We start from the raw sequence: 27,269 nt of genomic DNA, 5'->3' as shown, positions 1-27,269 counted from the left end.
AATATATTTATTTTAGACCAAGGGAGAATACATTTGCGAAAAAATGCAAAGGACTATACCCGGCGCTTATTAGAGGCCCGGCGCTTATTTCTTGAAGCACTGCTTTATCCCCGGCGGTTATTAGAGGCCCGGCGCTTAATAGAGATCCGGCGCTTAATAGAGGAAATACGGCATCTTTAAAAACCTGTGCATAGAGCTGAGGTTATATATCAGTGGAAGTTAAGCAACGTCCTTAGGAGAGTCCTTCAACTCCTGAGAGTTTCTAGGACATCAGGCCTGTCCCACAACGAAACACGTGTAATACACGTGGTCTCAACTTATGCAAGTGAATTTGTTTTAAATTGACTCTGTTCACCAAGCTGAAAATGGGTACCCGGTGGGATAAGTCATGGTACTATTAACCTTCTAGCGCCTCACAGGCAGTAATAACACTCCTGCTGAGCATGCTGTTGGTGTGGATTTAATGCAATATATATGCACTAATCATTGATTAATTATTATAAGTCAAAATAGTGAATTGTTTGAGACTGTCGGAAGACTTTTAGAAAACGTTACTGTGATCTTTAACGTTGTAATTTTGATCAAACAACTTTTCAACATAATGACTCATCTTACCATGAGGAATTCTTATTTTCATTGTCACAAATGTTTTCATTTCACGACAAATGTGATATGTACGAATTGATGAAGGATGAATGTATGCTCATCTGCTTACTGTAACTGAATTTTACCATTTCAATAGTCATTGTTCTACATGTCTACATTATTGTATTCAAAGTTGTTTTAAATTATGTTTTCTATGTCAGCAGATCCTTATATCTGACACTGGCCGATATAACATTCGAAAAGTGATTTGTTTCTTAGATGTACACATTTTTCTTGAGCCATGTTTCTGTTTTAGGTAGGTACCGTACTTAAGTACACGATAAGATAAGGATTTTTTAACGAATACTTTTGACATATCCTACTTAAATGCCTTTATATATTAATATTGTTGTTTAGTATTAAATGACTATGGTGAGAGTTTACTGTATCTCAGAGGCGGAGCTCAGCATCGGCTGCAACCACAACAGAGCTAGCGAGCTGTTTGTAGAGTCTGTCAACTCCCCCTGTCCCTTCACGGCCTTCGCCTGCTCCAGCATCACCGACTTCAATAGCGGCAACTGCTTCCACTGCGGCAACACCCCCTGCCCCGTCATGGGCTACCCATCCATCCAGTCCCCAGCGAGAGGGTCGTTCTATTTGGACACCAGGCCTACACGTCCATATTGTGGTATGTCTGAATTATAGGAATATATTGAATTCATAGCCCGTCATACGCATATTTACTAATATATGCAGATTATAAAGCTAGTACATGTTCCCTGGAAACAGTTATGCCTCAGTCTTATATATACATTGGTGTGGATACTTAAACGCTGATGATTTTGTGTGGTTGGCAACCTCACTTCCGAAAGCTTCAATCCCACGGAATTGGTCTGTTTCTCAGGTGTCGTATCTCAGTTAAACAACAGGGACCAATCATGATTTGTCTGATCCTTATTAATTGTTTTTGGTTTCCGAAGTGCTAAAACATTGAATAATATATCCTCTTTATGTGTTGATCAAAAGAAGTTAAGAATACTATAGTTAATCTGTCAGGACACCCGACTCTCATATAATCACACGGTAAAACTGTCAGGACACCCGACTCTGTCATATAATCACATGGTAAAACTGTCAGGACACCCGACTCTGTCATATAGTCACATGGTAAAACTGTCAGGACACCCGACTCTGTCATATAGTCACATGGTAAAACTGTCAGGACACCGGACTCTGTCATATAGTCACATGGTAAAACTGTCAGGACACCCGACTCTGTCATATAGTCACATGGTAAAACTGTCAGGACACCCGACTCTGTCATAAAGTCACATGGTAAAACTGTCAGGACACCCGACTCTGTCATATAATCACATGGTAAAACTGTCAGGACACCCGACTCTGTCATATAATCACATGGTAAAACTGTCAGGACAGATGAACTATAGTAATGGGAAAGAATCAGTGAAACAACTAATGATGTTATGTAATGTCTGATATCACTCTCAGTAATGGCGTGTATTTATTGTACAGCTAACAAGAACAGTTTGTGTAAATATATGTTTGTTCCCAGGTTACCCCTACTTTGTGAAGGTGAGGCTAGCGGACACAATGTCCGTCATCCATGGAAGCATGGAGGTGCGGCTGTATGGCTCACAGGGACAGACACACCCAATGGAAATACACAGGTGAGAACAGGTATAGAATATTCTCTACCATACGTAGCCGATCTTTACCCCCACATAAAACAAACAAACAAAACCCCCAAAACCAACCAAACAACAACAAAACTACCCAAAACAACAACAACCCCAAAAAAAAAAAAAATTAATAAATAAAATAAACCAACAACAAAAAACCAAAAAACAGTTGTGATATGGACTCGCTGTCTTTGATGAGGGAGATTTGTAACAACAATAATGGTATACCTTGACATCGATATGAATTAACTGATCGAAGTCGGCGCTATCCGTTTTCTTTTTCGTCACTACATCGCTAAGGTGCAATGCGTGAAGTGTACGTCCCGTCAAATGTTTAGACTCACTGAAAACACTCACTATATGTTATGTATATATATATATATGGTTACATCGAAGATTGATTTCTACACTAAGCTGGGGAAACCAACTGCAAACCATATACAGATGGATTGCCCGAGGACCGTGCATCACGTTGTTGAAGAGCATGTGCAAATATCGTGCATGTGAACAGCTGAGTTTTGGTGTAAAGTTTTGTTAGGAATTCGCCAATTTTCACAGAGTTTTATCATTTCTTGAACTCATGACAATAATCTTTTCAACTGTACGAATTTGTTTACAATACATCAGTTCATGTGGAAACAGTACCTTTAAACAGTATAGAATATTTTGCACTAGTGAGTCTAAACATTTGATGAGAAGTATATATTCGTGGTGTATCTCATGTGATGTTGTTGTTGGAATATTCCCTAAAGCAGCGTAAAACTACTATCAATCACTCACTTACTCTATTTGGTGTCCTCCACTCGAATCAGGCTTAGAAACAAGGGTAGCGAATGAGATCAGGGTATTCAAGTGAGTGGGTAAGTGAGTTTAGGTTTACGCCGCACTCAGCAATATTCCAGCTATATGGCGACGGTCTGTAAATAATCTGTAAATAAATACTAGTCAAGTCAACCTTTGACCTTTGTAGTGGTGCGTTCACCCCTGGCGAAGTAGTGCAGAGAATGTTTGTGACGCCATCAGACTTAGGCGACATCGAGGACGTGTACGTCACCTTCCAGAGGGTCTACACCTACTTCGACTACCTCGGCTTCTGGCGCTCCAGCAACGGCGTGCATTTGCAACGACTGACAACCATCGCTGTACACACGCAACATAGGTAAGACGGCAGGGTAGTTAGTATGGGGAGTTAGGATGGGGAATTAATATGGGGAGTTAGGATGGGGAGTTAGCTTGGGGAGTTTATCAAAGACTGTCTGTTGCAGATGGGCTTGTCTATACATCAACCGGTTTGTGACTGTTGCGATATCGGACTGATTTAACGCATCTGAATTTGAACTTGGGATGGCAAAGTACTTGCTTGTTGGTGATATGTTCTTCAATATTGTCAAGTGGACTGCCTTTTGAATATTTAATTTCTTAAATTCTTTAATTTCTTTTTTAAATCCTTGATTTTTGTGTAGGATAATTTGACACCCATACCTTACACGACATTGACTACTGATTTTCGGTTCCATTACTCACTGGAGGCCGTCATGACGATTGGCTATTGACGTTAAACTCTAGACATGGATTTAGGACTATGTGTTGCTTGTATGTCGTGTCATATTGACCTAGGATAGGGTTTAGGACGATGTGTTGCATGTATGTCGTGTGATATTGACCTAGGATGGGATTTAAGACGACATGTTGCCGGTATGTCGTGTGATATTGACGTGTGATCATGACGATTGGCTATTGACGTTAAACCCTAGACCTGTATTTAGGACTATGTGTTGGTTGTGTGTCGTGTCATACTGGTCTAGGATGGGGTTAAGGACGATGTGTTGCATGTATGCCGTGCCATACTGACCTAGGATGGGATTTAGGACGATATGTTGCCTGTATGTCGTGTCATATTGACCTAGGATGGGATTTAGGACGATGTGTTGCCGGGATGTCGTGTCATATTGACCTAGGATGGGATTTAGGACGATGTGTTGCCTGTATGTCGTGTCATATTGACCTAACATGGGATTTAGGATGATGTGTTGGTTGCGTGTCGTGTCATACTGACCTAGGATGGGGTTAAGGACGATGTGTTGCATGTATGCCGTGTCATACTGACCAAGGATAGGGTTTAGGACGATGTGTTGCATGTATGCCGTGTCATACTGACCTAGGATGGGATTTAGGGCGATGTTTTGCCCGTATGTCGTGTCATATTGACCTAGGATGGGATTTAGGACGATGTGTTGCCTGTATGTCGTGTCATATTGACCTAGGATGGGATTTAGGACAATGTGTTGCCTGTATGTCGTGTCATACTGATCTAGGATGGGATTTAGGACAATGTGTTGCCTGTATGTCGTGTCATATTGACCTAGGATGGGATTTAGCACGATGATTTGCCTGTATGTAGTGTCATATTGACCTAGGATGGGATTTAGCACGATGTGTTGCCGGTATATGTCGTGTCATACTAACTTAGGATAGGGTTTATGACGATGTGTTACATGTATGTCGTGTCATATTGACCTAGGATGGGATTTAGGACGACGCGTTGCCTGTATGTCGTGTCATATTGACCTAGGATGGTATTTAGGATGATGTGTTGGTTGCGTGTCGTGTCATACTGATCTAGGATGGGATTTAGGCGATGTGTTGCCTGTATGTCGTGTCATACTGACCTAGGATGGGATGTAGGACAATGTGTTGCTTGTATGTCGTGTGATATTGATCTAGGATGGGATTTAGGACGATGTGTTGCCAGTATGTCGTGTCATATTGATCTAGGATGGGATTTAGGACGATGTGTTGCCTGTATGCCGTGTCATGCTGACCTAGGATGGGACTTAGAAAGATGTGTTGCCAGTATGTCGTGTCATACTGATCTAGGATGGGATTTAGGACGATGTGTTGCCTGTATGTTGTGTCATATTGACCTAGGATGGGACTTAGAAAGATGTGTTGCCTGTATGTCGTGTCATACTGATCTAGGATGGGATTTAGGACGATGTGCTGTCGGTATGTCGTGTCATATTGACCTAGGATGGGATTTAGCACGATGTTTGCCTGTATGTCGTGTCATATTTACCTAGGAGGGGATTAAGGACGACGTGTTGCCTGTATGTTGTGTCATATTGACCTAGGATGGGACTTAGAAAGATGTGTTGCCTGTATGTCGTGTCATACTGATCTAGGATGGGATTTAGGATGATTTGTTGCCGGTATGTCGTGTGATACTGACCTAGGATGGAAGTTAGGACGATGTGTTTTCCGTATGTCGTGTCATACTGACCTAGGATGGGATTTAGGACGATGTGCTGTCGGTATGTCGTGTCATATTGACCTAGGATGGGATTTAGCACGATGTTTGCCTGTATGTCGTGTCATATTTACCTAGGAGGGGATTAAGGACGACGTGTTGCCTGTATGTCGTGGGATATTGACCTAGGATGGGATTTAGGAAGATGTGTTGCCGGTATGTCGTGTCATACTGCTCTAGAATGGGATTTAGGACGATGTGTTGGTTGTATGTCGTGTCATATTGACCTAGGATGGGATTTAGGATGATGTGTTGGTTGCGTGTCGTGTCATACTGATCTAGGATGGGATTTAGGACAATGTGTTGCTTGTATGTCGTGTCATATTGACCTAGGATAGGATTTAGAACGATGTGTTGCCTGTATGTCGTGTCATACTGACCTAGGATTGGATTTAGGACGACGTGTTGCCTGTATGTCGTGTCATACTGACCTAGGATGGGATTTAGGACGATGTGTTGACTGTATGTCGTATCATACTTACCGAGTATTGGATTTAGGACGATGTGTTGGTTGTGTATCATGACATACTCCTGGGCTGACATCCAGTTCTAGTCTTGCTAAATCATTCTAAGCTTGTGTTTGACTCCTATGTAATCTATGCTCTTGTGTCTAGGAGATAGGCTCACTCATTGATTATTCTGTGTTACAGGAGAGTATTTTGTCCAAGAGAAATCGCAATAAGAAGTGGGGGCAGCATATGGCTATCACATGGGGCCCGGAGTACGTGCTGATATCGGGGGTCGAAGTGTACCTCAAAACGCTTCGACTGACGTGTAACCACTGACGTAGATGATATATATTATTCAGTATTCATCGGGAAGAACCGGTAGAAAAGGAATTATTGAAGACCTTTTCGTACAAGCGGAACCTTCCTTATATGCGTCACCGTCTAGCTTCCAGGTAGTGTTTGTCAAGACGCAGAGACAATGCTGAAGTTTGCGGTCTTGTGGTTCTGTGGACAGATATGTGTATCTGTAGCAAGTACTTCTGTATTCTATACTCATAGTAGAATAGGTTGTTACTACCGTGTAGGGACGGTCGTGTTTATAAACTGTACAATGTGCTTAAAACTGGAGTGTTGTCTAATGCACTGTCATAGGCACCGGCTGTAAACAAGGTAAAGATTTGCACTGGGAAAGCGGAGCCTGGTTTCGTTAGATAAGTACTGTCGGAAATGCTAGAAAAATGCTTTTTTGACTTATATTTAAAATTCAGAGGTATTACAGTTACTTAAATAACAAATATCACTTTAAAAACATCTACCTAATGTAGACCGAGGGAATAAATTTTTAGACATGCCCTAAAATGCGTTTTTACTGATGAAAATACCAAAAACTTAGAAAAATACGAGGTAGTGGGACGTTATTTGCTAAAACTTTCACTGCCTGTGTTACGTCAACGGCATCCACGGTATCGACAGGTGATATTGACACCTGAGCACACACTCAGGCGAGGGGGCATCTCAATAGATGTTTTCTTCAAAATGTTGAATATGTGTACGTATAGTATACGTATTGGTTATGTAAGGGATCATTTGTGTATGTGTGTTTGTTGTGAAATAAACATACGAATTACTGTACATTGGAAAGAATCCTATCACTTGTGTTATCTTATCGATTGATTGTAGAAATGTGCAACGTTTTAATAAATGTTTTGCATGTCAACAGTATATTTCATTGCAAAAATATGGATGTAATTCGGTCAGTTTAATCTAGTTGTGAACATTGGCCAAAGATTTAACGAAGTCACTGGTGTAGCTTCTTTAGAATATATATATTCTTCTTCTCATAAAGTTTGTAGACCGCCCGTCTAAGTACTCCCTTGTCAAAGTTGTCAAGGATGGTTTTACGTCCCGGTTTTGCTTTTGAGACGGTCCCTGCCTTGTCTGATTTGTTTACAATATTGTAAACTTGTTGGTAAGACATACCAACTGCTCTACAAGTTCTGTATTAAACCGTTTCTATACAAATGAAAGGTGTACCTCTGTCTTTTTCAAGCACAAAAAAACTAATAAACCTTTGCAACAATCGTCTGCAAATAGTTGGCCATAGTGGACGCTGTGATAAAGATGTGCATGCATGACGGGAAACATATTTATCAAGACTTCAACATTTATATTTATAATATTTCTTCAATAAGAAACGATAATTAAGTAAAGTAACACAAACATTCAACATTTATTTGTTTAAGAAAAACGTTAATTTATATTTTTACACCACCTGTATTATTAGCATAAATGTAAAGACTATTTCAGATTTCTGTTGTTGTTGTTTTGGTACCAAATTCTCTCCTGTAAACTGCCCTTTAAATGCATGGAAATGTTAAATCAATTGAAATAAAAATTAGGTACACTATAGGTGAGTTGATATATTGACAACATAATTCATATATCATCTTTCTAAAGATATTAAGTCTAAAAACCATTTTTCTAGCATTTCCGAAAGTACTTTAGCTTGATTTCCACATGCATTCTGTGATTTTCATGATAGTATGGCACTCGCTATGCTACATACTAGACTGTACTTGACACTGTTTGTTTACGTGTTCCCTTAATACTTGCCATCAGTATGTGAATATCATTGTGAATATTTACTTCACTGTAAAATTCATACGAAATCTAGAACAAAATGAACAAATAGAAATGGGGTCTGAAAAAGCCTAAACTTTTATATTTTTCGCTATTTACTTACTTCACCTGATGACAGAACGTAATACATCCATGCAAAGTAACCATTATACGTCTGCCTTCGGTGTCATCGTGTCTACTTGACCTTGTTAACTTGAAGGTCGGGTTCTACATGGAGCGTACTTATGATGGTGTTCTTGAAAACAACACTGTAAGGAGGTGGGGCGAAGTGGGGGTTAACGAAGTGTTCAAGACGATTGTAGTTACATGTATGCGACTCTGTGTGTGTGCACCCGGACTAACGCCGATTTCATGTAAGTGCTCACCCACCGAAATACAATAATGCATTACTCGGTATACACAGTATACTGACTCTGAGCCGACCAGTCCATGTTTGAATCCCGAGCTCAAGGCACGGTAACAACATGTACCGTCGTTCAACGTCTTTTGGTATGAATGGGCGGTGGGGTAGCCCTGTGGTTTAAGCGTTCGCTAAAGACCCGGACCCAATTGCCCACATTGGTACAATATAGCTGGAATATACTCCCTCACTTTTTTTGGACCGCCTCCGGGGTGTAGTGGTTAGAGCGTCCGCCCGGAGAGCGGAAGGTCGCGGGTTCGATCCCCGACCGCGTCGTACCAAAAGACGTTAAAATATGGTACCTGTTGGTCCCTGCCTGGCGCTCGGCATTAATGGGTACAGCAAGAACTGGTCAGCTCGAAGTCAGTATAATGTGTCTGAGTGGGGTATTCATGCTTCACTGCGGCATGGTATCTCAGTGGGCTAGCACTATAAAACCAGCTCAAGTCTGGGCTAATGCAAGCAGGCGCACATACACATACACACGCATGCACGTCGTCATATGAGCGAAATATTCTTTAGCACGACGTAAAACCCAATTTCACCTCACTTCACCCTCACTTTTGGTACGACGTGGCTGAAGATCGAACCCCAGACCTTCCACTCTCCGCAGGGACGCTCGATCCACCAGACCATTGCAAGGATTGTAAGGGTAAACACCAAGTTAACCGTTTGGGCTTCGGCCGTTGCTAGCATTAGTGTGTTACCATGAACTAAATGATATGAAATAAAACAGTTTTAAATTTGTATTTTTTATTTGTTTGTAGTGACAATGGTCGTTTGTGAGTTATGAACATGGCGATGAGGACAATGTTTCCAACCACGCACCTGATGCAGGGGCGAACCAGAGAATGTGACAATGAAGATACTTGACTTCCAACCAAACAACAATTAGGAATGAATATGTGGCATAATTATGAACTGATGCGTTTAATTGTCTAACAAAACAGCAGGTGTAAACGTATGATGTCTAAATGGAAAATTTCTAAAATTCGCCTGCGTCTATTTTGATGTTCGTATACAAATATTTCATTTCTAAAGGGCTGGTTATGATAAACAAAATGGTGCTATATCTCGTGTTGATATGAAATATATCCCAGGAGATTTGTATGAGTTTGCGTAGAAGCCCATTTGTGGACATCCGGTTTGAGGACATCGGATACAGGCACTGGCGGTGAGATTTGTGTTTGATGAACACTGGGTCGCCTTGAATTGACACAAGGAGTTAACTGACTCGGTGAATATGTAAACCGCTCGCATGTGACTGCAGGCAAACGATCCAATGAAACCTGGAAAAAGGAAAGTAAACGATGAAACCTACATAATAACGCATGATATTGATCCTCCAATCACTGTTTTAAAAGTAGTCATGCGCGTTTCGCTGTTGAATGAGTGACTGAGTTTAGTTTTACGCCGCTTTTAGCAATATTTCAGCAATATCACGGCGGGGGACACCAGAAATGGGCTTCAAACATTGTACCCATGCATGAAATCGAACCAGGGTCTTCGGCGTGACGAGCGAACGCTTTCACCACTAGGCTACCCCGCCGCCAATTCTGTTAAATGCAACACAAATAAAACCTGAATCCATTTAGTAATACATATATGTAACTCCATGTAATGAGGTTATTTATACAGAAACCTTCTGTTAAATATTAACCTGTTGACTATTTAGAACCTCATATCTCTGACTGCAGCTGAGCTAATCAAAACAATACTACTACAATGTGTATTTGTGGCAGACAATTTCATTCTTTCAAAAGTCTGACGTATAATTATATTTTCTGTGAGGGTGATAGCGCCATTATGGATTATGTGATCGGTGTCAACACTTACTTACTTGATTTCCCCGACAGAAGTGTAACCAGCATGTAAGCGATGTGGGCGGGGCATCCGGGCTGGTCTACGCCGCCATTAGGGTAAAAGTCCATGTGGCCGCTCAGCTGCTTGATGCCCATGCCTGAAGAAGATAAATACATGAAACTATTGCCTGACAAGCGAACGCAGTACCATCTCGGCTACCCCAGTACGTAATACGAGGCGTATCAGCGTATAGTATACGAGTGTGCATGTGTAAATTTGCAGTCTATATCATAATCATATGTGGTTAGATCAACATTCTCACCCATGTGTGTTAACGGCTCCGTGTCGGTGTGGATGACGTCAACGAATGCTGCATCAGTCGGGTCCAGCCTCACCGTGGGATTCGTATCCTCGAACGACGGCCCAGCGGGGTCCAAGCCTGGAAGAAATGTTGTGTCGTTGATAAAGGAAGTTCTAGACTCGAACCAGCTGATAGTTTGATTCAAGTGGTTTCATTTGCCTACAAAGTCCTTAACCCCCTGGATGCCACAGGGACATATATGTCCTTCCCCTTCAACCCTCAATTCCAAGTCCAATAAAAATCAAAATATCCCACGCACACAAATACACTTCACAGTTTCGAATTCTGCGGGAAATTTCCTGTTTCTTGATAACGCCCACTAGTATTTTAGACAAAGCTCAAGTGCTGAAAATGACCTTTCAAAATTGGCTTCATCGAAAATGTTGCCATTTTTGACACAGTACGAAATCGCGATTCACAGCGTTATTTGCTGTATGTTTTGAAATGTGAAAATCGGATAATTACTGGGAGTATTGAATTTCAAAAATAACATATTTATGATCACTGATATCAGTTTTACATGAAATCGCTAATTATAATTCTGAAACGTTGCCGATGAATCTAGAATCGGTTGGGATGTTTTCGAAAATACACTTACACGAACGCCGTAGAGCGCTTTCCGCCATATTTGATAGTGTTTACAAAATCACGTTTCGCGGAGGCCGGTATTGAGACGCCTATTACATCACTTATATTTCATATTCAGCTTCGAAAAATGCATCACTGAATTCCCCATACATTTTAGAATCAAATTGCAACTGGTCTGTGTCACCGATGATAACTGTCTAGATAAAATGAGACGAAACATATTGGGTGTGAAAACGAACGCTGTGCTTGAAAGACTGCGTTAGTCTGAAATGTAAACAAAGACAAATTCCGATTTTACACTGCGTAGCATTTTCTGAAATTTTTCAACATTCATCCGTCTATTCATTGCTTGCAATGGCTCAATACCTTTGGAATATGCATGGAAAGAGTATCGTAGCAAGAAATAGGAAATTATAAATAGATACAATGCAATGATTTGATAATTCATAAGAAATTGTCAAAGTTTCCGTGCAGCGTGACGCCATGACTGACGCAAAATCACGCAGAACGACAACGGTAATTATCTGCATTTCTGGCCTTTTCTCTTACTTATAGTGAAAACGATAAAAACATATAACAATACAGTGGTAGTCAGAATCATTCTGATTACTTACATGTCATATTTATGTACAAACGATCCCTGAATCAATGGAAGGGTCCTCGCAAAATCCTGTGTACCCTTGTCAGCAAAGCCGCCATTTTGTAAGAAATCGGTCAGCGGTAGTGATGTCATACGTCAACATTGTTCTACATATTAGGCAATTTCTTTGAGGTGAAGGTCGGTTGAACAAAAGTAAACACAATCGCCATATCCTTCCGATTACACTGTCAGTATTATGGTGTATATTTTGCGTATTAGTTCAGATACTTTTTCATGAAACTTACTTCAGTATCTACATTTAGCCTTGTTCAATATCATATCATACGTGCATATAGGGTTTACGGTGTTTTATTCTTTGAAAGTTTTTGATTGTTTGAATCATATTTACATAAGAAATTGACATATTTAGTGCAATACACCATATTCGAAACCTTTACAGAAGTGTTAGAAGATCAAACGTAGCAATAACTGCAACTACTTCAGTTCCTATGATGTACAATATTCAATTTATTTTTACTAATATTGCAATTTCATATGAACAGGTTAATGAACGGTGACATAATTCAACCTTATATGTAAAACTGATAATATTAATGAAAATGATTTATATATGTTATGAAATATATATGCACACATACTTAAAGGAATTGTCTTGTTCATTGCATAATTTTGTGTCGTTTTATAGACAAAAGAATGATGCATATTGATCGGCCAGGTGCGCGTTTGTTGGAAACGTTTTATGATTCTCTAGCATTGTTTTCGATAATATATTCAATTCATATTCGATTAAATAATATTGTGATAACAGGATATCAAACTCTATCTACATTTATAGGAAAATGGTTGAAAAATATATATACCATCTCATGTGTTAATTCGGACAAATCTTACTTCCATATTCTAATATATAGTTCCATATATAAAAAGCTATCTTTTTGCATCTTTCATTGCATACGTATGAAGAGAAATAGCGACATAATCATAAACAAACAAAATTCTTATCCCAAACAAAATATTCGGGTGTTGTGAAATATTATTTTTATTTACGTTATATTGATGCCAAACAGGTGCGCGTGTTGTTCACAAAAAGATACGCTATCAAACCGTCTAATTGTTGATATATTCAGGACACTATTTAAATGGAAAAATCAGTCATTTTATGTTTTGTCTAAAGAGTGTTAAATTCTGATATAGAAGTCTAGACCTTTTATACAATTAATGGAAATTAAGTGACATATATACTAATCAGCATACCAATGTCGTCCGACGTCGCAAAATGCATAAAACAAGCAATAACGTCAACTAAAATGTTGTATCATTTTCAGCAATTTCGTTACATTTGAAGATATGGCTAGTACTCTGGTAATAACGATGCAAAATAAGTCAAATTACGTCTACACAAACAGGAGAATATGGGAATCTAAGAACTAACTTATATATCGGATAGGGCCATTCAAATCGCAATTACGTGCTTTCACATGTAATACGTTGACATCTTTTTCTTATCAATTGTGAAACTACCAAAGCGCATCCGTTCACATTGGGGAACTTTGAATTGGAATAGTTTGGTTCACCATGAACATAAAATAACGAAAATATAGCGTCCGTATCCACAACAAATTCTGTCCAAGTGATCTGAGTTACATTGACCTAGTGTTACGCATAACGGAGTTATACCCCCTTATCATTATACGTGTATGACCTCTCTGTCGTCGTTTGACGTCATAGAAGAAAATCCATTTTTGACATTTATTACGAGTCATTTTTAATGTTGAGCGTATAACGTTATGCACAAGCACATAAACCCAATTCATATACACTTATATCGTTCAGATATCAGGCTGTATTTTCTTCGCTCACACTTTCCGTAAAGATGCCACATTAAAAAAATCGTAGCACAGTGCTTTTATCGGTGCGCGATAAAAAGCGGAGAAATTTACTGTTTTTTAACGCATAACAAACATATGGACAACATTTAGCAAGGTCTATTTCTCAAACCGCGGGGTAGTTGCACTTTTATTTACACCAACGGATAGGAAATTTAATATTCTACATTTCTGTGTAATTTTATAGCCGTACGTAGATCCAGGACCACGCGAGCGCAATTATCGCACAACGTTCACTTTTCAAAGCGTATGAAAATGTGCGCCTGAAAAAAAACTCGGCAGCCAGGGGGTTAATCACGTCTTGACCTAAATAGAAAATAGAAACTTAAAAGCGTCACGACCGCTGTTACAGTAATAGTAGACATATTCAGGACTTCATACGGGCAAATAAAAGATCTAATGTTTATCTCGCAACATATAACAAAGTTCATGCGTTGCAAAGATACAACATATTGTAACTGGAGTACAAAAGGTGTTATATTTAGGATAAACATGATGTGTTGGCCAATTTCCGGGTGTTATTGAGTATTTGAAGCACGGGAATATTTCATTTGAAACCTCCGGCTGACGCCGTCGATTACAATTGAATTCCCGTGCTTCATATAGTCAATAACACCCGGAAACTGGCCAACACATGATGTTTATCTCCTAAATGACACGTATACTGAGGCTGGCACCGCACTCCTAGCACAGTTACACAACTGTCAACTGTGACGTGACAAGCAAGTGACGTCACGATGAACATTACGACATGCTTACATGTGTCACCCTGCCAACAGACCTATAAATGACTGCCATATCAGATCATTTTTATAAACGCCTCTACATTGAGAAAACAATCGTCATCTAACGGATTATAACTGGGGCGTGTCAATAATAGATATAAAGAACTGACTTCCTTGCCATGAGACGACACTACACATCAGAATCAAAAACTCAGGATAACGGAAGTTTGATATCCTACCCGTGATGCGTCCGACTTGACCAGTGACAGTGTTCCTGCTCCCGGCATACCCTGCGATATGGGCGCCGAGACTGTGACCAATCAAATGGAAGGTTGCCGAGTCTGCGCCATGTTCCTGAAGTTTGGTGAGCAGTCTAGCTGTCATGGCGCCTACCACCCTGATATCGGCCACTGCCTGATTGTAGTCGTACACGCTTGCCCCTTTTCTCCAGTCCACGACGACCACGTTCATGGAGCCCTGCAAGTATCCGTAACACCAAACGTAAACCAACGCAAACAGACCTGGTGAACGTCTCATTTCAAGTGAAAAACACATCATTACTTCTCTTAATATCGTGACATTATGGCCCTAATTCTGAAGTAATGGGACGGTTTTAACGCCTCCCTGAACATAATTAAGAGTGTAATGTGGCCGGATTATTATGTGACTCATCAAAACCAGCCTAAAGCGGCGAACGGTCAAGGACAATTTCCATGAACGCTAGATTGTCGAGAGTCTATTAATAAAATGCACCACCCATTAAAAGTAGCTGGTAGCAGGCCTTTGTTAAAGCATAATTTGATAAAAACAATTTGTGACACAAAAATAAGTGAATGACATATAAATAAGTAGAAGAAATTAAGTTAAACATGAGGTAAATGGAAGTCAAAGGATCATGTTGCATGGATGGTTTTTTTTAATGTGAAGTCAAAGTCAGAGTAATTTCGCAACCCATTTGGTCCTCGATTAAAGCTTCGGTTGGGTTGAATTTTCTATTAAAAAAACCCCCACCCACCTTCAATTGCATCATTATTTCCTCCATTCTCAGGTAGAGCCTTCATCCAGATTTACTGGAAAATAGTGTGTTGTCATCATCATGTGTTTACCTTTTTCAAGAGTTCCTTCACCATGCTTTCCACCCATGGGTTATCTCCTGTCATTGAAGCCGTGGATTATGACCTTGGTGGGCAGATCTGGCCGGAAGACGTTTTTGGACTGAAGACGCCGGAGGTTGTACTTGAGGTCGAGTGTGTGGTAGATACTGGGGCTGATGAAGAACTTGAACTTGACCCCCAGGCTGTCCGGTGACCGGGGCAGGTAGTTAGTGTTTGTGTGGGGAGCGGCCGCAGAAAAACATCCGAGCTTGTAGCCTTCATAACACACACGTCGGGTTTTGAAGACACTGAAGAACCACCCTGGAATGCAGTAAAAGCAGAATATTACAGTTAAAGGGTGTAAACACCGAGGGGCTCATTCCTCCGTGACATACTAGATGTACTAGGCATTACAAACCATTGATAAACCTCTTGACTAGCGTCTAGTCTCCGACATGAAAGTATTTTATAAAAAAACGGTTCCTAATTTATAATAATAAAATGTAATGTAAGGGAATCCAGAGACTTTCTTCATTTTTAGAAACTGTGGTAATCTAGACTAGCCGCATATTCTCGACTGGCATGGGCTTTCTTATATATATTTGTACAAGGTCTGTATGACAGATTTACAAACCTCTGAAGGCTCATCGTTATATGTCGGAGGTCAATTGTCTGTACTTCCCATGTACAGCCATCGTTCGATTAGCAACGATTCTGAGAAACAGTTCTGATTTTAAGAGAACCCCCAAACTGTGTAGTACTGTTTGAAGAGTCCATGAACCATATGTCGAACCATTTTTGTCGTTTTTTGATACTACACTACACGGTCAACTTCACTTCACTGACAGTTGTATAATTATAATGTATTTCTCTCTCTGTCGGGCCAGGGTATATTACACGCATTTCAACCCCAGGTTTGACCGGATTTTGTGATTGTTGACACGGTATCCGTGACGTGGATTTTATGTTGAACTAGTCGGTGATACCGATGACGTCTGTGGTTTTAGTCATCAACAAAACACCTTGCAATGACGTAGGCGTTAAATATCACCCACAGCATGAAAACCCATAAAGTATGTACATCAACTCCATAGTATCTTTCACACCAGCTATCTACGTCAAATGACAGACTTAGGCTCTGTTATCCTCTTCAACTCAGATAAGAGTTACCTCCCCCCTACTGGCGTTATCGGTAGGAGCACTATGAAAGATCAGAGATATATGTTTATATCTGCATAATTATACTCATTCCGTGATAACGGAATGGGATGGTGAATATATGTATGTGGAGCGGACGTTGCCCCAGTAATACGGGAAGTGCATGGTATTCTAAATAGGGTCGTATTATCTTTTTAATATGTAGGTTAACCTGGTCGACTAACGAGGCAAACTTATATAGATATATACTCAGACAATATTAAATATTATAACCTAAATTACGAGATTTACCTGGAGAAATGTAAACTGTGCAAACTGTTGGACCACTAGTATTTCAATAAGCAGGTGGCAGTTTCATGTTTACTGGTGATACGGTCCTTCGGCAGCCATGTGGTGAGATTTGTAATTCATGTAATAGATGTCTCGGTGATTGTGTCATTAGGATATTTTGTATCTGATGGAAAGTACCTTTCGATAAGGCTTGACTAATTACAGTCAACCATTTATATTTCAACCGATTGACTGACACTGATCTATTTCCAACTACAGCATTACTAATATACTTACGGAAACAAATAAGGGATTAAATGAAAGTACAAGTTTCCTTAATTTATTTCCAGAATTTCGCCCACACTGCAATACAAAGCTTGTGAAGAAACCTGGAAAAGAATAAAGGAAAACTTTCATGTGTTCCCTTATTTGTTTCCATGAGTATAGTTTTATCAATCGTTACCACCACCGGCTTCGGTGCCCTTACAAACTACCTCTCTACCCCCGTCCTGCTTAAACCCATTCTGCAGAATTGTACGCCGTTAAGAGTCAATTTGAATGAGATGTATATTTGAATGAGTTAAAAGCCAGAGGATAAACAGTCTCGCTTATCCACCAAACCAGATTCCATAGGGTGTGAGATAGCGGTGAATGACTGTTCCAGCAGCAGAGCATTCACGAGAGGTAGGAATAAAGCGACTTCAATTCAGTAAGTGAGTTTAGTTTTACGCCACACTATACCAGCTATATACCAGTCTATAAATAATCAAGTCTGGACCAGACAATCCAGTGATCAACACCATGAGCATCGATCTACGAAATTGGCTACGATGACACGTGTCAACCAAGTCAGCGAGCCTGGCCACCCGTTAGTCGCCTCTTACGACAAGAACGGCTACTGGAAATCAATTCTTACCCTGATTTTCACGGGTTATAGCGACTTCCAACTATTTGGGAAGAAAGTATATAATCTGTCACATCTTGCCAGATATTCCGTCTATTTCAAGCCATCGGCATTACAGAGGGAAAAAAATAGAATAAAGAAAAGAATGGTATTTGTCTTTGTGAAGATGCATTCCTGTTTTCGAAATAGGAGGCACAACGTCATTTATGATCTTTTGAGACATTTTTCAATGAAACAAAGGAGACAAAGTTTGAAATATTGGACTTTTAGTGCCAAATTAAAGAGCGCGTCGCGCATCTAAGCCAGTATCTAAAGAGGAATATCACTTCTTGACACTGCCGGAAAGTCATTTTATGAGCAAATCTGGACTAGTATTTCGTCCAGGCGATCAAAGGTATGCCGTTTCGACTGCTATGTTTTGTACTGACTTTTATTGACATTTTATTGGACCGGAAAAGTGTTACAGTATAATATATTAATGTTGTTAAAAATTAGCTAAAATAGGCAAATGATCAAGGTTTTATCTAGCTTGAATATCCCCGTCACGAGTAATTGAGTGAGTGAGTGAGTGTAGTTTTACGCCGCGTTTAGCAATAATCCAGCAATTTCACAGCGGGGAAACCAGAAATGGGCCTCACATGTTGTTACCATCCCCGTCACGACTTATGCGTTATGTCAAAACTGACTCTCAAAAGGACAAACGGGTTTGTATAATAGAAAAATGAACACGTTTACAGCCATGGAGACCAAGTAACGCAAGACAGACGAGGTAGTATGATGCTGTTGTTTGTCGACGACGTTTACGTCCAAAGTTACCAGACTACAACGTGAATGATGCCCCTTCCACGTTCGTCCACTTCCATATAATCCGCCCACTACTCAACCTTAAACGGAATTCTTCATCACTGTGTTGAAAGTCCAAACGTGCTGGTGTTGATATAGCATATATAGACGTTATCTGAAAATGAGTTTCATGGGTATGTGAGTGAACAGGTTTTAACGCCGCTTGTTACAGTATTCCTGATATAACAAGACGGGTGAGGAAAGGCCGAAGTGATGTAGGTTTTGAGACGTTCATGACGTTGTACCCACGAGCACAGATTTAGAGACAAACATGGAGCCATTGGAACCGGAATTCGAACCTGCAATATTACATTTCTTGGGTTGGGTATAATGTGTGAAGACAATCTCTGGTATCCCGGCCGTGATATTACTCGAACAGTGGAATATTGCAAGAAGCGGCGTAAAACTCACTCACTCACATTTCTTGTTTACCCAACCCGTTACGAAATGCACCGCTTTAGACTAGGCCACCTTTGAAGACCCGATCAGTATGTATGCCAATATTGAGATATCCCCGTAGCGGAAGGTGTGTTATTCCTGTGTTAAAAAAACTCACTAGTTATCTGCCGTGCGTAGTACACTTACATATATTCTAGCTCATGTTACTCTCAAACATCCATGCTATCAAGTACTTAGCAATATTCCTGAAGAATGCATTTAGTATACTAGTATGCAGATAACCGTTTTATGGCCACACAATATCTTTATAGTTCAAGGAACTTCAACTGTAGGCCAAGCAGACATGTCTTGATTTTAGCCAGGTTGTCAAAGCGCCTCCTCGTTTGGTGGAAATTCGGCTCCTGCTCCCAAGAAGGGGCGCAGGCGGATTCCGGTTTAAGAAAGTGAAAACATCATCTACTCATTACTGCAAGCGTTTACTCGTCATGTCCAACATCTGGGCATAAACTAAACATCTAATTAATGATTTAACACAGCATTCAATCAAAGATTCAGGTTCGATTCTTCATATGTACTTCATCCTTGATGAAAGGTTCTGGTGTTCAACCTATTTGTCAAACCAAACATCTTAGGTTGTGTTCATGTTGCGTCACTGTTATTAAGAGGAGCATAAAACATTGATATCACTCAGTTTGTTGTTCCGCGCTAATAGAATATGTGATCTATGTTTAATAGTGTCTAACAATGAAATAAATAAGATATAGTTAGTCGATGGTGATATATTCCGTATGTGTTTTCAGTAATTCAGGGACTGTTGTCGGTCAAGTAACGTTTTAATAACGTTTGCAATTTTGCTTAAAATTCAATTCTCAAATGTTTCGTTCATCGTCAGGCTGCTTTTTGTTCTGTCATACAATAGATGCCCTTTGGGTTCTGGTTGTCTTTTCCCAAATACCATCAGAACTGTTCTGATAGAAAGCGGGACTGAATGTTCATTCCAATGAGACGTGCAGAGGTCTGCGAAATTTGACACGGTTTTCCAAAATAATTACCCAATTTTCACATTCCTGGAGCTTTCAGACAGCCAATGTAACAGTTTCGCTTATCTTGGTGGATCATTGTGTAATGGCGAGATTCAAGACTTGAGCTTTTTATGATTTGCAACACATGGATATGCAAACATTTTCACCAATTCCATAAACATCACTTAACATATTTTTATTGAGGTTACGTGACAGTTTAATGACTGCAGCAGACTCCATTTATCGTTTTTGTCTGTGCCTTTAACAAGCTCTACTCGTGTAAGTAATTGTTGCTGGCAAATGTGTCAGTAAACTGTGAAACTCTCTTAAACAAGATCGCTTGATATGTATGTGGAATGTTTTTCCATGCCTGTTGCCTGAACAGATGTTAGGTGCCTTAAGGAATGGTAGTAAAGTCACCACATTTGCCGCCAGACAGAGAACCATCTGTGTTAGTGGGACAGCGGTCTATGCATTGTTCCATCCGCGGTAGCTTAGTACAGAACAGACTCGCACAAGTCTATACTGGAATGGTTCAATTTACGTCATAATTCCAAGATAATTGAAACAATAAGATCAAACAGCCCCTTTAAAAGGCCAGTATTGAAAGACACAAGTAATTACTGCGTCGTTGTCTATTACGTCATTACCGGCTGAACATAAACATTTACTGCACATTTCAATTTCATATGTTTTACTTTAACGTCCGATACATTATAGACCGTTTGCAGTGAAAACGTACCGATGAATTTCACTTTACACAAAAAAGTAAATGAAATAAAGTGAAATTAAGATTGCGAATCCTCATAAAGCGTAGTAGTTTGAACACTGAAACAAATGCACGTGCGGTACGTGATGAGCGTTAACTTGGACCAACCCTACTTGTTCTCGGTGTTTCATTTAATGTGCATACCCCCTTGTAATACAAACCAATAATAACGATTTGAAACTATGATCGTTTGTTAAACAACTTTTATCCTAAGTTTAATAAAATTCTGAGATTTAATGTTCAATTGGCAAGGTAAAATTATGAGGATTCGCAATCAAAATTTCATTTTATTCGATTTACTTTCTTGTTTAAAGTGAAATGCATCGGTACGTTTTCACTGCAAACAGACTATAGCTGCCAATGAACTCTTCAGATTTTGTCTCTGCTACTACAGTGAACACCCCGTTAACTCAAAACAAAATGCAGTTCGTATCCCTGTTTCCAGGTTGTACAAAAAATATTGTAAAAATGCTGTTTTTATCAAGTTTCAACGAGCATAAAGTTTAACGTTTTGATTTTATATGAAAACAACTACACCTTTACTGTTTGTAAACATTTTATCATTCTTACTCTTAGTTGCGTCTCCTAAGCTGAGGTAGGCGTTCTGTAGCACTGCATTCTCTCTAAGGTGAAGGTAACACAATCTGCAATGGATTCACCTCCCGGCATCAATGAAGCGGGCGCTGCCCAGGAGAGAGGCGCTGATTGGCTGGTTTTGGTTTGTGAATCTACGTCATACCTATATGTTATCACCCCTGATAGTTAGGTGTGCGTCAACGAGGGGGTAATAGTTCTATCAGCTGTGCTAAATGTGGGCGTTGTCCCGAGAACGAACGGGATTGGTTTAACACGAGTACTTTGATATGCCTTACACAGATAACGGTATCTGAGTCTGAGATGCACAGCATAACTTTGAGGTAATGTTGCATCATCACTGGAGGATGGAGGGAAGAAATATTGACATTACGATAGGAATAAAACAACAACTAGCTTTATGATAGCAGCGTATCTTCATCTCATTAGATTTCATAATGTACCGTAATGAAGACGTTATACAATAACGTTATAATACCCGTTAATAGTATATATATTATATCATATATCGTGTATATGACAAAACACATATATATGTCCCTTTGTTTCGCTGACACATAATAAGTTACTATTAAAATATACCACCCAAGTGGTATGTTGTAACTCGGTTGAATCAAGTCATGAATAAAGATAGACCTACATGTATCTCAAATCAGTAGTAGAATGATCAGCACTTGATAACATGGTGCTTCATCATTTACAATATTTTTTATTTGGGATGTATTATGCATACACATTGAAATAAATAACGCTGAATAAACGCATAGCTGAAACATCATTGTTTAAATACTTTGTTTATATACACTTATTAATTAAAAATTTATAAGTAAGAACTATCTTACCTTGAACTGGGTAGAAAGCGCACAATAAAATAATGGTGATTTTGAAGAGATCCATCTGAAGTCAGATGCTGTCGGTAGTCGGTGATGTTGGCGTGTCTGGCGCGGCGAGACGCACGATGAAACACCCGCGCTTTTATATGTTGGCGTGAGTTTCAGATTTATGCAGGGAACACGACCTGAATAACGACGAACGTGACTCGTTTCCAAACACAATATTGGAAGGTAGATAACTCCATCGAGGTTAACATATGACCAATATTAGGGTCGAAAAGAACGTTCCATGCACATTCATCAGATAAAGCGTCTAGGCATTACGAAGTTCACACATATATTCTGCTGCGGACAGGTACGATATGCTCGCGAAGACAGAGTCAGGGCAGAGTTGAAAGGTCAAACATTAATAAGGCTGGAGGAACATATTTCCTTTATCAGTAAAAATACTTATTTTCATCGAATAACGAACTATTATTTACGGTATGGGAACAAAAGATAGACGGGTCCGAGCACAAAAACGTGTTTACGCCCTATATATATATATATAAGTTCTTTATTAAATATAATAACTAAATGTTACCAAGGAACGGTCACAGTATAAAGAGTATCTATGTCATGACTGTGAAGTTACAATTATGGCGCAATATTTGTCACTTTAAAGTAGAATTAATGTAACATGTGTTCACTGTAAACTTACAATGATGGCACAAGGTGGTCGATGTGAAGTAACAGTGATGTATCATGTGTTCACTGTAAACTTACAATGATGGTACAAGGTGGTCGATGTGAAGTAACAGTGATGTATCATGTGTTCACTGTAAACTTACAATGATGGTACAAGGTGGTCGATGTGAAGTAACAGTGATGTATCATGTGTTCACTGTAAACTTACAATGATGGTACAAGGTGGTCGATGTGAAGTAACAGTGATGTATCATGTGTTCACTGTAAACTTACAATGATGGTACAAGGTGGTCGATGTGAAGTAACTTTAATGTAACATGTGTTCACTGTAAACTTACAATGGTGGTACAAGGTGGTCGATGTGAAGTAACATTAATGTAACATGTGTTCACTGTAAAGTTACAATGATGGTACAAGGTGGTCGATGTGAAGTAACAATAATGTAACATGTGTTCACTGTAAATTTACAATGATGGTACAAGGTGGTCGATGTGAAGTAACATTAATGTAACATGTGTTCACTGTAAACTTACAATGGTGGCACAAGGTGGTCGATGTGAAGTAACATTAATGTAACATGTGTTCACTGTAAGGTTACAATGATGGTACAATGTGGTCGATGTGAAGTAACAATGATGTAACGTGTTCAGTATAAAGTTACAATGATGGCACAAGGTGGTCGATGTGAAGTAACTATGATGTTACATGTGTTCAGTATAAAGTTACAATGATGGTACAAGGTGGTCGATGTGAAGTAACAATGATGTTACATGTGTTCAGTATAAAGTTACAATGATGGCACAAGTTGGTCGATGTGAAGTAACTATGATGTTACATGTGTTCAGTATAAAGTTACAATGATGGTACAAGGTGTTCGATGTGAAGTAACTATGATGTTACATGTGTTCAGTATAAAGTTACAATGATGGCACAAGGTGGTCGATGTGAAGTAACTATGATGTTACATGTGTTCAGTATAAAGTTACAATGATGGTACAAGGTGGTCGATGTGAAGTAACTATGATGTTACATGTGTTCAGTATAAAGTTACAATGATGGCAATAAGGTGGTCGATGTGAAGTAACTATGATGTTACATGTGTTCAGTATAAAGTTACAATGATGGTACAAGGTGGTCGATGTGAAGTAACTATGATGTTACATGTGTTCAGTATAAAGTTACAATGATGGTACAAGGTGGTCGATGTGTAGTAACAATGATGTTACATGTGTTCAGTATAAAGTTACAATGATGGTACAAGGTGGTCGATGTGAAGTAACAATGATGTAACATGTGTTCAGTATAAAGTTACAATGATGGCAAATGGTGGTCGATGTGAAGTAACTATGATGTTACGTGTGTTCAGTATAAAGTTACAATGATGGTACAAGGTGGTCGATGTGAAGTAACTATGATGTAACATGGGTTCAGTATAAAGTTACAATGATGGTACAAGGTGGTCGATGTGAAGTAACAATGATGTAACATGGGTTCAGTATAAAGTTACAATGATGGTACAAGGTGGTCGATGTGAAGTAACAATGATGTAACGTGTTCAGTACAAAGTAACAATGATGGTACAAGGTGGTCGATGTGAAGTAACCATGATGTAACGTGTTCAGTATAAAGTTACAATGATGGCACAAGGTGGTCGATGTGAAGTAACAATGATGTAACATGGGTTCAGTATAAAGTTACAATGATGGTACAAGGTGGTCGATGTGAAGTAACAATGATGTAACGTGTTCAGTACAAAGTTACAATGATGGTACAAGGTGGTCGATGTGAAGTAACTATGATGTAACGTGTTCAGTATAAAGTTACAATGATGGTACAAGGTGGTCGATGTGAAGTAACATTAATGTAACATGTGTTCACTGTAAACTTACAATGGTGGCACAAGGTGGTCGATGTGAAGTAACATTAATGTAACATGTGTTCACTGTAAGGTTACAATGATGGTACAATGTGGTCGATGTGAAGTAACAATGATGTAACGTGTTCAGTATAAAGTTACAATGATGGCACAAGGTGGTCGATGTGAAGTAACTATGATGTTACATGTGTTCAGTATAAAGTTACAATGATGGTACAAGGTGGTCGATGTGAAGTAACAATGATGTTACATGTGTTCAGTATAAAGTTACAATGATGGCACAAGTTGGTCGATGTGAAGTAACTATGATGTTACATGTGTTCAGTATAAAGTTACAATGATGGTACAAGGTGGTCGATGTGAAGTAACTATGATGTTACATGTGTTCAGTATAAAGTTACAATGATGGCACAAGGTGGTCGATGTGAAGTAACTATGATGTTACATGTGTTCAGTATAAAGTTACAATGATGGTACAAGGTGGTCGATGTGAAGTAACAATGATGTAACATGTGTTCAGTATAAAGTTACAATGATGGCACAAGGTGGTCGATGTGAAGTAACTATGATGTAACATGGGTTCAGTATAAAGTTACAATGATGGTACAAGGTGGTCGATGTGAAGTAACTATGATGTTACATGTGTTCAGTATAAAGTTACAATGATGGCACAAGGTGGTCGATGTGAAGTAACTATGATGTTACATGTGTTCAGTATAAAGTTACAATGATGGTACAAGGTGGTCGATGTGAAGTAACAATGATGTAACATGTGTTCAGTATAAAGTTACAATGATGGCAAATGGTGGTCGATGTGAAGTAACTATGATGTTACGTGTGTTCAGTATAAAGTTACAATGATGGTACAAGGTGGTCGATGTGAAGTAACTATGATGTAACATGGGTTCAGTATAAAGTTACAATGATGGTACAAGGTGGTCGATGTGAAGTAACAATGATGTAACATGGGTTCAGTATAAAGTTACAATGATGGCACAAGGTGGTCGATGTGAAGTAACAATGATGTAACGTGTTCAGTACAAAGTTACAATGATGGTACAAGGTGGTCGATGTGAAGTAACCATGATGTAACGTGTTCAGTATAAAGTTACAATGATGGCACAAGGTGGTCGATGTGAAGTAACAATGATGTAACATGGGTTCAGTATAAAGTTACAATGATGGTACAAGGTGGTCGATGTGAAGTAACAATGATGTAACGTGTTCAGTATAAAGTTACAATGATGGCACAAGGTGGTCGATGTGAAGTAACATTAATGTAACATGTGTTCACTGTAAACTTACAATGGTGGCACAAGGTGGTCGATGTGAAGTAACATTAATGTAACATGTGTTCACTGTAAGGTTACAATGATGGTACAATGTGGTCGATGTGAAGTAACAATGATGTAACGTGTTCAGTATAAAGTTACAATGATGGTACAAGGTGGTCGATGTGAAGTAACTATGATGTTACATGTGTTCAGTATAAAGTTACAATGATGGTACAAGGTGGTCGATGTGAAGTAACAATGATGTAACATGTGTTCAGTATAAAGTTACAATGATGGCACAAGGTGGTCGATGTGAAGTAACTATGATGTTACATGTGTTCAGTATAAAGTTACAATGATGGTACAAGGTGGTCGATGTGAAGTAACTATGATGTTACATGTGTTCAGTATAAAGTTACAATGATGGCACAAGGTGGTCGATGTGAAGTAACTATGATGTTACATGTGTTCAGTATAAAGTTACAATGATGGTACAAGGTGGTCGATGTGAAGTAACAATGATGTAACATGTGTTCAGTATAAAGTTACAATGATGGTACAAGGTGGTCGATGTGAAGTAACTTTGATGTTACATGTGTTCAGTATAAAGTTACAATGATGGTACAAGGTGGTCGATGTGAAGTAACTATGATGTTACATGTGTTCAGTATAAAGTTACAATGATGGCACAAGGTGTTCGATGTGAAGTAACTATGATGTTACATGTGTTCAGTATAAAGTTACAATGATGGTACAAGGTGGTCGATGTGAAGTAACAATGATGTAACATGTGTTCAGTATAAAGTTACAATGATGGTACAAGGTGGTCGATGTGAAGTAACTATGATGTTACATGTGTTCAGTATAAAGTTACAATGATGGTACAAGGTGGTCGATGTGAAGTAACTATGATGTAACGTGTTCAGTATAAAGTTACAATGATGGTACAAGGTTGTCAATGTGAAGTAAGAATGATGTAACATGGGTTCAGTATAAAGTTAC

The 27,269-nt window shown here is 39.2% G+C and overlaps 2 protein-coding genes across 2 annotated transcripts; one reads left to right on the top strand and one right to left on the bottom strand.

Annotated features, from left to right (window-relative positions):
- The first annotated feature begins 1,014 nt into the window (after positions 1–1,014).
- LOC124275793 (pancreatic triacylglycerol lipase-like) lies at positions 1,015–6,815 on the top strand. Its single transcript, XM_046711464.1, has 4 exons — positions 1,015–1,273; positions 2,159–2,273; positions 3,256–3,444; positions 6,243–6,815. The coding sequence occupies exons 1-4, from the start codon at positions 1,015–1,017 to the stop codon at positions 6,322–6,324; spliced, it is 645 nt and encodes a 214-aa protein (XP_046567420.1). The 3' UTR covers positions 6,325–6,815.
- Positions 6,816–9,316: 2,501 nt separating this feature from the next.
- On the bottom strand, positions 9,317–22,581 carry LOC124275790 (pancreatic triacylglycerol lipase-like). Its single transcript, XM_046711461.1, is given in 7 exon segments — positions 9,317–9,869; positions 10,421–10,540; positions 10,706–10,822; positions 14,784–15,021; positions 15,651–15,705; positions 15,707–15,959; positions 22,440–22,581. Coding segments are annotated over 7 exon segments (1,080 nt in total). The 5' UTR covers positions 22,495–22,581; the 3' UTR covers positions 9,317–9,627.
- Between the last annotated feature and the right edge of the window lie 4,688 nt (positions 22,582–27,269).

This window comes from Haliotis rubra, unplaced genomic scaffold (genome assembly GCF_003918875.1).
Source record: "Haliotis rubra isolate DU_JTF1 unplaced genomic scaffold, ASM391887v1 Scf2025, whole genome shotgun sequence".
Classification (NCBI taxonomy): domain Eukaryota; kingdom Metazoa; phylum Mollusca; class Gastropoda; order Lepetellida; family Haliotidae; genus Haliotis; species Haliotis rubra.
The sequence above is the reverse complement of the archived record's forward strand: the minus strand, read 5'-3'. Positions and strand labels throughout refer to the sequence as shown.